Raw genomic sequence first — 13,957 nt, 5'->3', positions numbered from 1 at the left:
AATGCCATTGCTGCCAAGCAGTGGAAGAGTACTTATAGAGGTATAGTACTCATGTGTAACCCCACAAAAAGCATTTTTATCATTCCCAGATCAGATCCATGCCTGCATAATCTCACACATTCTCTATTTTGGCATTTGACATGTATTTCCAGTTCTAACCCTCTTCAACTGGAAACACACTGAATCTCTCTGCAGTGAATATGATTTATGCTATGATCTTTCTGCTGCTGTACAAAATTGAGCAGATCATGAAGGGTACCATGGTAGCAAAGCTCCATGGTGGTTTTGCAGGACCCATGTAGAGAGTAAGGAAGATGACAAGAAATAGGCAATGTTACATAGGTCAAAGGGGCTGAAACATTTTTTAGGTGCAGAGAAATGGAATAACATTTGGAAATGACTCAGGCAGACACTGTCCTGATTCAATGGAATATAAGAAGAGGGAAGAGGTATAGAATAATCAGACTTGCAAAATTCTGTTATTATAGCCAAATCTCAATAAAATTAGTTTTAGCCTTCCTGTGGAGCTGATTTCCTGGTTTGGTCTACCTAGTGGGACTGATAACCCAATCGCAACCATTCAGAAGTTTCTTCCTTGATTATCTGCAGCCAACACCCAGATAAGCAGAAAGCAGCAGATAAACAATCAGAAAATAAAAAATATTCTAATCAAGGAATTGTCAGGAAGAAATCACCCCGCAACCAAGATTGCAGGCAAGCTACTATATATAAACAACCAGCATACTATACTCTCTCATGCACTGATAATGTTACCTGCTGTAGTTTGATAATGTAATAACTACCAATAGAAGTGAATATGTGTAGCTCAGGGTTGAACTGTGAAGTCCTTGCAGTTGTTTGAGCTTGCAAATGTTTGCAAGAAAACAACCAAGCTCAGAGAACCCCAAGGACTCCACAATGAAACAACTGCAGAAAAACAACTAAGTTCAGAGAACACACGAACCCAACAGTTCAACCCTGAGCTATTCATATACTCTACTCTTCAAATTTGTAATAGCTTCACTGCTGTCTTCCAACACTCCAGTACTTCAAGGAAATAACCAATTCTTCCATATCTTAATCAGCCCACTACTTTTGCAGATGCCGCTGGGGACTGATTCACATTAACTATATTGCATGCAACCAAATGCCTTCTCACATAGCAATCTATTCATATATCAGGGACATATAGCTACGGAAAACAGTTTTCCGAAAACACACAACTTAATAAAATTCAGTGTATTGATTAAACTCTATGGCGCAAATTACAGTATAGCATTTAACCTGAAATAATTTAAACTTGCCATCAACAAGCCCAAGTGAAGCAAAAAAACTAACGTAAGTAGTAAACATTTATCATTTTACCCACACACATAGGTAAATTAATCAGTATATCATTCTCAGCAGCCACATTTTAATACAGAACAATAGATCTTCAGCATAAGACTAGAAGTCTATTTTGAACAAATCTAGGTCAGGTAAAATAGTCATTACTCAGGATTACAGGAGTTCCTTTGGTCCTTGAGAGAAAAGTTGTTTTGGTTCACACTCTAAAGCATTCTTTACAAGCATGGATCATGATGCAACATGCTATAACTCATCTGAACTGGAGGCACACGCTTCAATACAATTTGCAATAAGAAAAAAAGCTACCACTTTCCCCTCTTTGCCTAAAGGTTGCTTGAGATGCTGCTTTGATCTCACCATGCATGCAGTTGATAAATGGCCAGGATTGCTTGCAAGAGCAGTGAAGTGGAGCAGCAGTTATAGGTATCCAATTGTCTCACTCTCTGGGAAATGGTGGACATTTTTTCCAGAATGGATCATTTTTTTTCCAGAAGTAAAGTGAATGGAAAGTGACAAAGAGTTAATCCATTAAAGAGAGCTTCTATCATCTTGCTCAAACCCAAGTCACTGAATATAAAAGAATAAAGTGATTAGAGAGAAGCCAAATATGATTTTTGAGGCAGGGAAAGAAGCCATAAAACACCAGGGATGTTGTCCATCTGTTATGCAGGCCTCTAACTTTTTTCTTCCAGAACAGAACAGAACCAGACGAAACTGCTCCATAGATAAGATGCTTCTGAATTAGGTTTTTATGGCACAATTACCCTACTTTATTTACCTCCTGTTTTCCCACAATTTCTGCTTTTTTGGAGGGTGGGAGGGTAATAACCAATCTACAGTATTAAGAAGAAAAATATGGAACAGACTTTTGGTTAGTAGTACTTCTGTCCAGATAGCTCTTCTATCCCGGATCAATCAATAATATTCACACTACAGCATGTTTCGTTTAAGCCATGGATGAGCAATGTGGTCATCCAATTGTTGTTAGATTGCAACTTGCATCATTCCTCACAACTGGCCATGATGGCTAGAGCTGGTGGACATAAGGATTCAACTAGATCTACATTGTCCCACTGCTTATCCCTATTTTAATTCATATCATACTTAGCACATCATTCCTAATGTTTCCAGACACAAGTGACACTTCAGAATATGGGATTTTCAAATCTCAAGACAAACAGGCTGCAAAACATTTAATCCATATCTTTCCAGAGGTTTCCTATTACTGTGTGTCAAATATGTAGACATTCTGTCTTTCCTTCCTATAGATTTTTTTTTTCTAATTCTGGTAAACAAATAACTGTGGAAAGAGCTGGGAAGACCCTTGATGATTCCCAGTGTAAGGTAACAACTTCTGGAAACCCCTTTAAAGTAAAATTTCATAGCAATGGAACTTATTCTAGAAGTACCCATAATGATTTTAACTGTCTTTAATACAAGCGTTTAAACTGTTTTTCATACATGATGTTTTTATTTCAGGTTGATACAGGGCCAACCTTTTTGGTCCTAGTGCAAAATAAGCAAATCAATAAATTAAAACATGTGGACTAAAAATCAAATATCTTGCTCATTGCCTTTTTACATTTATCTCTGATTAGAAAAAAAAAACGTGCAGTTTGCTTTTTCCTTTTCTTGGTTAAGGTTAGTCATATTTTTCCTCCAGCTCAGCTACTACTCTTTGTAATAGAAAGAAAAACAATTGATAGAAATACATAGGGATTTACTAGTGAAAATGGGCCCATGGAATAAAAGGGAACACCCTTACCCCAGATCCACAGAAGTGTCTATGAAACCCACAACAACTACTGAATTATTACAACTGCAAAAGGACATTGAACTATCATAATTCCTACTTGTCAATGCATTATGATATACATTGTTATATATTGCTAAAATCAATGAAAATACATACATATGTATGTGTATGTGTGTGTGTGTGTGTGTGTGTGTGTGAATGTATGTATGTATGTATGTATGTATGTATGTATGTATATATCCCAGTTTAGCTTGATTTCAAGTGCATAGGAAGAAGTGTGAGCCTAATTTGAAGCAAAAAGGAGAAATTTAAGAATAGGGGATCTGTGATACAAATGCTTTATAAAATGTTGGCCAGAATATTTTATAACCAAGATACATAACATGGCGAAGCAAAGGAGGAAACTGCAGTATTAAACATGATTTGCTGGAAAATGCTGAGAATAGTATCTGCAGAAGAATTCTCCTAAATTAGTGGAAATAAAACATTGGTGATCTACATCTAAAATAACTTGTTCTATTCTGTTTTAGAGATACATAGAAGAAAAATTCTTGAGTCTATTAATCTGAGTTCCCACCCCATCTCCTAGAACTTGCAAAGACAGGCTACACATCAAATTATGAATTCCAATATAACTTCAAAGATTTTTAATATCAGCTAAGAAGGCTGCAATTAATAAATCAAACAATTTGCAAGTTTGAGCCAAACTGATGACAAGGTATTTAAGAGCTGTATTTCTGTTAGATTAAAAAAGAAGGAAAGAAATCCCTCCCAAGCGTAAGGGAATCGTATTGGTGTTGTTCGTACATGTTCCTTGAAGCTTTGTTTGGCTTCCTCTTTCAGTTAGAAGGGTTATGCCTGCAGGCTGGAACTGTTGAGCAGAATGCAATCTGAAGTTAAAAGGAAGTGTCGCTGAGGAGCAAAAGACAAAAAGGGTAGCTCATCAAATTTTACGGATAAAAAGAAAAGTAAAATAGATCTGGCTCTTTTCCATCCCACCTGATTCAGAAAACTGGCACAACAGATAACCCAAGGGAACATATTTCTGCAAAGTTGGACTTGATAACATCACTTTTTAATTAGAGAAAATAATTATCTGGTCATGGACGTTATACTATTGGCTTGGCAAAGGATACATTTTGCTGTGATGGGGCGGAAACAATACACCCCATTAACTTCATATATAAACTTCAAAAGCCCACCAACCCAAGGCACTCTTTCTAAATCAGCTTGCTTACTGGCACAGCACAGGCCATCCTTCTTGCTCAAACACCATGGCGCTCTCTGTCCTCACATCAGGCTCTTCTCGGAAGACTTCCTCCTATAGTGTTGGAGGTGGCGGTGGAGGATCTGTTAGACTATCAAGTGGTGTAGGGTTTAGTGGTAGTTCCAAGTTCGCTGGAGGTTATAGTGGAGGAGGTTATGGTGGAGGAGGTTATGGTGGAGGAGGTTATAGTGGAGGAGGTTATGGTGGAGGGAGCCTGGCTGGAGGATATGGAGGTGGCAAGGGTGGTGGCTTTGCCAGTGGCAGTTTTGCAGGTGGCAGCTTTGCAGGTGGCAGCTTTGCAGGTGGCTTTGGCATGGGGGGAGGAGATGGAGGTCTCCTCACAGGCGATGAGAAGCACACTATGCAGAATCTTAATGACCGCCTTGCTAACTATTTGGGCAAAGTGCATGCTCTTGAAGAGGCAAACGCTGAGCTAGAACTCAAAATCAAGGAATGGTATACCAAATTCAGTACTCCTGACACTGATCATGATTACAGCAAGTATTTTACCATCATTGAAGATCTTCGGAACAAAGTAAGTTGCTCAAATATTTTCATAAAGTATTCTGACTTCAGTTGACACTCTTTCCAGGCTCAGTAGGCTGTCAGTAACATTTTACAACACCTTTTTACACTTCCTACTTAAGTTATTACAGTAATGGTTCTATTTTGCAGCATGGAATAGCTAGCTAGTAAAGTTTCCCACATCCCTCAAGCAGTCATTTCTTTCAAAGGCAAGAGGAGAACACACCACTGAATGCTTGGAGTATTTCATTCACAAACTGTCCTCCCTTGGGCATTTTAAAATTAAACTTGGTTTATTGACAATTTTGGAGTCAAAATCAAGTTCCAGAATGGATAGATTCATAGTAACTTATTTTTTATATTACTTGTTATATTTTTGTTACTGAAGTTGTAAAATGTATTTTTTATTCTTATTGATATTTAATACTTGTAAAATGCTTAGAGCCTATGAAGATTGAGGTGATAGATAAATTGCATGCATCAACTGATCACACTAAGGGCTAGCGGAAGATGGAATTAGGTCATTTATGGTTCAGGCTGTGGTGGGAGCCCAGTTCTTGGTTTAGCATATCCTGATTCAGATTTTTCAATTTAATTGTAATATGATTAGTGTAGACATAGCATGTTATGTGAACATAGCAACTGTGCTTTTAAAACTTGGATTTGTGGGAAGAGAAGGTGCAAGGAAAATGACCCTCTCTGAGCAGTCATAATTTTTGCAGAAAAGTGCCACTTTTTTTCCTAGATGTGAAGCTTCCATACAGAGAAATGCTACTGATCCAACACTATTACCTGCTTTGACTGGCAGTGTTTCTTTAAGACTGAAGGCACATCTCTAACCTGAACCTGAGCCCTGAGATTCTTATACTTGATAAAATATCAGGGACGAAGCTAGAATATTTTATACATACATTTTCTTCCAGGGAAAACTGCAGGGAATTGTCCAGGCAGTCACCAGGAATCAAAAATTGACTTGAAGCCCCCCCCCCCCCCAAATTGGCCTATAGGCTTTATTCCTGAACTTAAATAACTTAGATAGCAAGTGTAAAGTTGACTTCCGTGTGTGTGTGCACGCACGCATGTATCTGTGTGCATGTCTATATTCTTTCATTCATTCTTTCAATCTTTGGTGCGAAGTGTCCAGAATTTCAGGGAATGAATGTATTTCTTTTAAATGTTTGATTACAGATATATCAACATACAATTGAAAATGCTGGGATTATTTTACAAGTTGATAATGCTCGACTAGCTGCTGATGATTTCAAACTTAAGTAAGTAATGCATTTCCACTCAGGAAAGGAAAAGAAGAGACAGATGTCTCCCTTTCCCCCATCCTGCTACCTCTCCAGCTTTTTAAATTGCTCTTGATTCTAAATCCATCTGCATTCTTTAAATGAAGAATATAAATGAAAATGTCATTCTTCTATTAACTTTAAAGGTATGAAAATGAGTTGTTCCTACACCAAAGTGTGGAGAGTGATATCAATGGCTTACGCAGAGTCTTGGATGACTTAACCATGAGCAAGTCTGACCTAGAGCTGCAGATTGAGAGCCTGAATGAGGAACTTCTCTACCTGAAGAAGAACCATGAAGAGGTGGGAAAAAAGTTTTGCTAAAGCTTCTGGGAGATATTTTATCAGGGATATATTCCTGACCCTGGCAGACTTAGCTGGTGTTAGATTTTACACCCAAAATTCTGACAGGAACACTTCTCTTTTGATGAAAAAGCACAATATTTTGTTCATTTCCAAATATCACTTTCCAGATCCTCCTGCTCACACAGCTGAATTTCTGTCCCCGAATCCTAACCTAACAATAGAGACTGGTCACTGGTGATGTAACCATCTGGGGGGAGCAGGGAGGTTCTGGTACTGAGTAGAACCTAGTTATAATTCCATGCAAATAGTTCACTTTTATAGCACTATTCCAGAGAATTGAAACAATGCTTAAATCCATAGGCCCTAGAATACTCAAACATTGCTAAAGCACTTTTGCTGCAGCTGTACACTGCTGTAAGAGAAACTTTTCAGGTCTTACTCATGAAAAAGCAATGCCCTTTGCCCAGGATTTTCCCAAACCTGGAGCCAAACCTGCCACTGCAACACTTTACCTTAGAAGCAAATGGCTTTAGCCTCTTAAATTCTGGGAGAGAGAGAGAGAAAAAAACCCTCACTTTTTCCAGGCAAAGTGTAAAGTAGATGAATGACAAACAACAAGCAAATATTGTAGTTTCTGAGTGATTGATTCAGAAAATGGTGTACAACAGACATAAATTATGTCAATTGTCATTGTCTTTGCTCCTAAATATGTTCTCAGAGTGTTTCCATACCAAGTGTTTTGAAAAATCCTAGCTGTTGAAAAACTAGAACTACAATCGTATGTGATCAGGGTTTCTGAATCTGGATAACTTTAAGACGTGTGGATTCAATTTCCAGAATTCCCCAGCCAGCGCGGGAATTGAAGTCCACACATCTTAAAGTTGCCAAGGTTGAGAAACCCTGGTGTAGATAATAATGTGTTGCTTTGAAACAGTAAACTTATACACTGTGCTAACAATGGACTTTCAAAAGGAGTTGTAAGAGATTCTCATTCTAACCTTCTCTCCCCTTTCTAAATGCAATGGAAATTCCTGACTCCACCTATGCCTGCCATCTAGTGGCCAAATGAAAACATTTTGCTATAATATACTGTATTCTTAAGCATCCCACATTATAACCCAAGGCCCATCTATTTATCCATGGTTGCTTTGGTTTCCTCTTCAAATCTGTCCTTTCTTTATTCACAACTTCTATTACCCCCACCCTCATCTTATTACTTAGAACAGTGGTGGAGAACCTATGACCTTCCAGATGTTAGAACAGAACTTCAATTACCAGTGTGCCTTAACACTGGCCATGCTAGTTTGATCGCTGAGAATTATCATACAGCAGAAGTCACAGGGTCCCCATTCATGAACGTAATCTGAGCTTTCTGTTTTCTAGGTCCGTATATTGATAATGCAACAAAACAAATCAATGTTTCTCTTTAGGAATGAGTCTTCAAATTCAGAAAAATTAGAGCTGAATTTTATTCTGGGGGTGACGGAGGAAACTGTAATTCAGGAATCCTGTACATTTCCCAGGCTAAACTCTCTCTTTAAAACTGCCTACAGTTTGCTGACAGTGTAAAAAGGATTAAGTGAAAACTCTGTTGTAAAGCAAAATACTTAGTATAGAATCACCTCTCCCCAGTGGTCTCTGCCCATCCTATAAGAACTGATAGGGCTGGCATGCTCCAGACTCCTTCAACAAAACAGTGCCATCTTATAGGACCTTGGATGTGTGCCTTCTCTGTTGCTGCCTCAGCCCTTCAGGACAGTATTGCCCCTGAACCCTGGAAGGCTATGGTCCTGCTGTTTTTTAGGAGGCTGGTTCTTCCAGTAGGACCTGGTCCATGGTAATTTGTGAGCCCACCTGAACTATGTGATATTTTTATATCACACACCCCCCCTTTTTTTTGGCTTTCTTCATTTATTGATTGATTTAGGACTGGTTGTCTTGGGTCATTGGTGATTTGGTAGCGTATTAATTGAATAAATAATAAATCATCACAATCATTTAAATGGATTATGCCAAGCCTAAGGTGGCAACTGTCTCAGGCAGCAGATGCTAAGGGGAAGCAGTTGTTTTTTCCCTCTGAGGGAGGATATAGCTACATGTACTACACTGCTAGTCCTGTGCCCTCTAAACTGTTGTTCTTCCTTTAGATGCTAGATATCACCCATATTGAAGGAAGATTCATCTGGGAATGTTCTTCTGTACATAAAATGGTGAAGAGGCACTATCTTCACCTCAGAATAAAAAATATCTTAGAGATATCCCCAAGGCCAGAATACAGCATCTCCTCTATTGTCCATCAATTCTTGTCATATAATGGTCACAATGTATGTTGCTATTAAAAATCCATCGGGCTTCTCCTATCACAGGAATTGATGAGTTTCCGAGGAATGACTGGTGGTGATGTCACTGTCGAAATGGATGCCGCTCCTGGAGTTGACTTGACTAGACTCCTGAATGAAATGAGAACTCAATATGAAGAACTTGCAGACAAAAACCGGAGAGAGGCAGAAGAACAGTTCAACAAACAGGCAAGAGCAATCCACTTGAACATCAATCCCAGAAAATGTTCTAATTATCTAGCCCACTAAAAACTTGTCCTCTGACTTGTCTAGGTTGGAACACTGAGGCAAGAGATATCTGCCAATGTGGACCAACTGAGTTCAAGCAAAAGTGAAATTACTGAACTGAGGCGCACCATGCAAGGCTTGGAACTGGAGCTTCAGGCTCAGCTTGCTATGGTAAGTGTACTGCCATACCAGCTTGATTTCTTCTACATGAAAACACTACAGTGATACAAGTTTAACTTCCCAGCCTAACCTACAGCCTGGTAGTCCATCTCTCCTTAGATTTCTGGAATTAGCCAAAGCTGATTGGGTGCTGCCCCCTACCTGCGGGTTGTATTCCCTTACCTGGGTTTATCCGGAACTAAGTCCTACTGAAGTTAATAGGACTTACTTCCAAGTAAACATGAGATTACAGCTTTGTACTTGTAAATGTCCTTCTGGATGGCAAATTATAGATAAGGACATTTTGTATGATTCATTTGAAAGGATGTATATCAACCAAATTTTACTACAGCCTGAGGCCAGCACTTAAGAACAAACAAAACAGACAAACGAAACATCAGAGCCCTTCTGGCCTATTTACCTAAAAATTAAGATACATAATAATTAAATAAGAATATAAGTGATAGTCTTAAAGTTTATGCTACAGAGGTCATCATCCACTATGTTCTAAAAGCTAACAAGCAAAATTTGGAGATATTATATACAGTATGTAATGTAGTAATTCTTACTGACTAAAAGAAAAGCTATATAAAATCTTCTGCCCAGTCTAGAATCACTACTAAAGAAGGAAAAATTAGCTTGACAATATAGTAGAACATGAGTGATTTTTTCAACCTCTCCCTTGCCACACAGGCTATATATTCATAATACTATTTTAAAAATCAGTTGACAGTCCAGAAGTTTCTTCCAAACCGTTTTTCTCCTTCAGTAATTGGTGCTTCATTTTTCTCCTTCTTCCTCTGCCTGTCTCTCAACAGAAACAATCTCTTGAAGGTACTTTAGCAGAAACAGAACGAAATTACTGTGATCAGCTTGGCCAAATACAGGTTCAGATCAGTAGTTTGGAAGAACAACTTCTGCAGATCCGGTCAGATATGGAAACCCAAAACATCGAATATCAGCAACTGTTGGGAATCAAGACACGTCTGGAAAAGGAGATTGAGACCTACCGTCGTCTACTGGATGGAGAAGGGGGGTAAGGAAGTTGCAGCATATGCAGTTGAAGAAAATGCAGTCTTACATCAGAATAGAGTAAGACGTTTTATAGCATCTGAAAGACACATTTATTATGACATTTGCTTTCACAGTATATAAATATCAGCCTACCATCCAGTTAATCTCAGAACAAATTCTGAAGCTCTGAGCCTGTAGTATGTTCCACATGGCAATTTACATGATATACATGAATCACTTCCATTACGTTCTGTAGGAAAACCTCTTCCAGAAAAATCGAAACACAATAGGACTGATGATAATAATGATGATTTATTAGATTTAATATAGCTGCTCACTCCAGTAGATTGTGGATGGCTTACAAAATATAATACTAAAGTAAAACAATTAAATACATAAACAAAACAAGACAGCCCAGACTAAAATAAACATTAAAACAAAGCACAATACCACCACCCCCCCACAAAATATTAACCCCACGCCAGGGACCAAAGCCAGGTTTCAAGGGCTTTTCCATAATCCAGGAGAGAGGGCATTGCTCATATCTTGGGGGGGGGGGGGCGTGCTGTTCCAGAGGATGGGGGCTACGACAGAGAAGGCATGCTTCCTAGGTCCCATAAGATGACAACGTTTAATAGAAGGGACCTGAAGCACACCTACTCTGCTCAAATGTACCAAAAGTATTGATATAACCATTACTTTTAAAATTTGATCATAGTGATGTTTACTCTCTTTAGCTATATGCTGAAAAGCCAAGCACAACATACACAAGAAGTCCTACTCTATAGTTCACTCATCACCTGGCACGGATCATAAAACAGCACTTGTACAGGTTTAAAATGCACACAAATCCAATTCTTCACCACCTTGGAAGATTGTTTTTCCTGAGCTGTAGACATGGTTGGAACAAATACTCCAGCACATATCCTTGCCACAGTCCCCTCTACAACTCATACTTCTCTCCAAAGAGGAGAAACCTAGATTGGCTGGCCATACCAAGTATCCCCTCCCTTTCCCAGAGGATCTCAAAAGAGTTTCTCTCCCAAAGTTAGTCCCCAGTCCTCCCATGATCAGGAAGCTCCAGAAAGCCTTTCCCCACTTGCATCTAACCTCAGTGCAAATGTGCTCTAACAACATAATTTTCCTGCTATGTCCCCATGGCATGTTCCTTTCATCATGTTTTCAATCCATTAGTGCCACAGACTTAGCTGTACCGTCAACCTTAACTGTACTGATGCAAAAGTAGTATTTCTCCATTCTTCCAACACCATTCAAGACAGCCTAAAGGTGTAGAAAATCTGCTAGACTTTGTCACCTTAGACAGAAAGCAGTATTACAATTATTTGTAACAGAGGCAATAAAGGCAGAACAGGGATCAGCAATAGGGACAGCCAATGTCATGCTGATAGAGGTTGTGGCAATTCAAAGATGGGTGGAGAAATCAGTGGGAATGAGCTTAGAAGAGATGCCAGCACCATGACATCCACATTGGGAAGTTGACAACGATAAGGGCAACACAGGAAAGAGACAACATTTTATAAAGCCCAGTGCTTTGCAAATCCCATGGGTGGTACTGAGGCAGAGCTGTGTATTTACAAAAAATAAATTTTCTTTACAGAGGGTATTCAACAACTGTCTACAGTTCAGGACCTCCTCTGAAAGGTAATGCATATATTTCTATAAAGTCTTGCTTCCAGTACTCACTTCCTGCTTCTTTCGTTCACATTAACAGCACACTGCCTCTCTTGTCCCCAAATACCTTGCAACATTTTTGCAATTTCCCCTTTCATTTTGATGCTCCCATTCCTTAATTCCAGGTCCGCTATGTATGGAGGCTCCCATACAGGTGTATCTAGGTCTTCTTTCTCCAAGGCATAGCCCCTGGGTGGGTGATGGAATTGTGCTGTGTATATTGGAGACCATGACTGCAAGGAAGCTGGGCATACAGGGGTAACCCCTGAACTGGGATGATCATATCACTCTGCCTCACAAATTTAGAGGACCCGAACCATCCCTATGGAAAGACAATGACTATTAAACTCATACATATTGTAGAAGTATCTTGTGCTTCCAGCCCTCATCATTACTTAATGATAGATGCTACTCGGCTGAGTATCAAAGCTATGTCTAAAGGAATACGGTACAGAGTTGGCCATGGGCATAATAAAGGAATGAACAAGCCATTAAAGGGGTATTTATAGAAAAGATTACACAGTCCTGAGAAGAGGGAAGCATGAGAAAGAAATTCAAAATAGCCCTGCCTTGATTTTGTTTAGTATAAGATGGGACAGAGAGAAACTTGAACAGGCTTTCAACATTCTGTTATCTACCTTATTACAATAAAGAGCATTAACCTTGCTATGCCTCTTTCCTGACCTGGCCCACCTTGAAGGGCTGACAGTATGATACCTGTTCCATATGCCTGAAACTTATGGGAAGACTGCAGGTTTGCCCATGTTAATGTGTTTGGTTTCAGATATTTCATCCTCATTATTAATGCAATACCAAAACTTATTTTCTTTTCTTAGTGTTGAATTAAATATTGGCTGTGCTTACACATGACACTGAGCCATGGTTCTTTTTAACCATGTCTTGTGGAACAGCACATATTGACCTGATTCATGCATAACATTAAATCAAAAGCATAAAAAGTATGTATTATATCTTAAACTAATGTATGAACCTAGCCAAAATCAGAAGGATATAATTCAAATCAGACATGGAATGGAATTTTTTAAATATAGTGTGACACCTATCCTTACTTGCATTTTTCTATAGCTATTTTTCTTCCCAGTGGGCTTATTTCCACTTAGATTCTCATAGAGAGAAAAACCATGGTGGAGAAGCTATTTTTAATATTGAGACACATCTCTGGAGGTAGCCAGTAATCTTCATGATGACTAATAGCTACTGATACCCTCCATGACAGCCTTATTCTCCCATTCCTCCACAATATCAAGAGGAACTGGCAACCTAGGTTTTATCCACAAGTTTGCTCATTATCACATCTTGTTAGGAGAATTAATCTGTGATATTTGATAACGGTCTATTTCTATAGAGCATAAAATAAGTATAACATGCAAAATAATAATAGCATGTCAGAATCTTGAACACCCATATGATTATACTGTATATATTTTATTTCAGAGTCAACAAAAACCAGAATGGTTAAGACAATCGTAGAAGAAATGGTGGATGGCAGAGTTGTTTCATCCCAAATCAAATCAGTTGAAGAGAAGCCATCTAAATAAATACCAGGATATTGCAAAAATAACCTTTTCATTTTATAAACATTCTAACACAGAAACAAGAAAGAGCTTCTTCAAGAGCTAGGCGTAGAAATCATTCTTTTTTTTAATAAGTTTTTTTCCTTTAAAAAATTCTCATTTCTATCTACTTTTCTTTATGCAAGCCTCTAAAGTGCACCTCAAAATGTGTTTTCTTTTAGCTTGAGTAGTTTAATAAACTTTTTCACTATTTGCAAGTTACAAAAATGTTGTTGTGCTCATTGTCAATATTCTCCCTTACAGTCCCCAACCATGTTCTATTCACAGCATTTTATCAGAATGGGTTTATTTCAATAAGTTCAATAAGATGCTCTACATTTTAGGCATTCCTATGAAAAGCAGCCTCTCTACTGCTAATTCTTTACTTTCTATTGCTACATTTAATGTGCAAAAAAGATTTTTGGGGATTCTAATTCAAGGAGTGTCGAATAGTAAAC

General features: G+C 38.5%; 1 protein-coding gene across 3 annotated transcripts; it reads left to right on the top strand.

The window, feature by feature from the left end:
* The first annotated feature begins 4,377 nt into the window (after positions 1–4,377).
* LOC103062493 (keratin, type I cytoskeletal 12-like) lies at positions 4,378–13,484 on the top strand. Of its 3 annotated transcripts, XM_088143439.1 has the most exons (9): positions 4,378–4,507; positions 4,553–4,905; positions 6,084–6,166; positions 6,334–6,490; positions 8,860–9,021; positions 9,106–9,231; positions 10,038–10,255; positions 11,852–11,895; positions 13,381–13,484. In XM_088143439.1, exons 1-9 carry the CDS (start codon positions 4,378–4,380, stop codon positions 13,482–13,484), a joined length of 1,377 nt encoding a protein of 458 aa, XP_087999565.1. The 3 variants fall into 3 exon arrangements, with proteins under 3 accessions (XP_087999565.1, XP_087999564.1, XP_025030172.2); XM_088143438.1 differs by lacking the exon at positions 11,852–11,895 and adding an exon at positions 11,628–11,677 and having other exon boundaries at positions 4,378–4,905; positions 10,038–10,251; positions 13,383–13,484; XM_025174404.2 differs by having other exon boundaries at positions 4,378–4,905.
* Positions 13,485–13,957: the final 473 nt, after the last annotated feature.

Source organism: Python bivittatus, unplaced genomic scaffold (genome assembly GCF_059951505.1).
Source record: "Python bivittatus isolate LINGU-HERP-01145 unplaced genomic scaffold, Pbiv_v1 ctg000410_np1212, whole genome shotgun sequence".
NCBI lineage: Eukaryota > Metazoa > Chordata > Lepidosauria > Squamata > Pythonidae > Python > Python bivittatus.
This window is presented reverse-complemented; position numbering and strand designations above follow the sequence as displayed.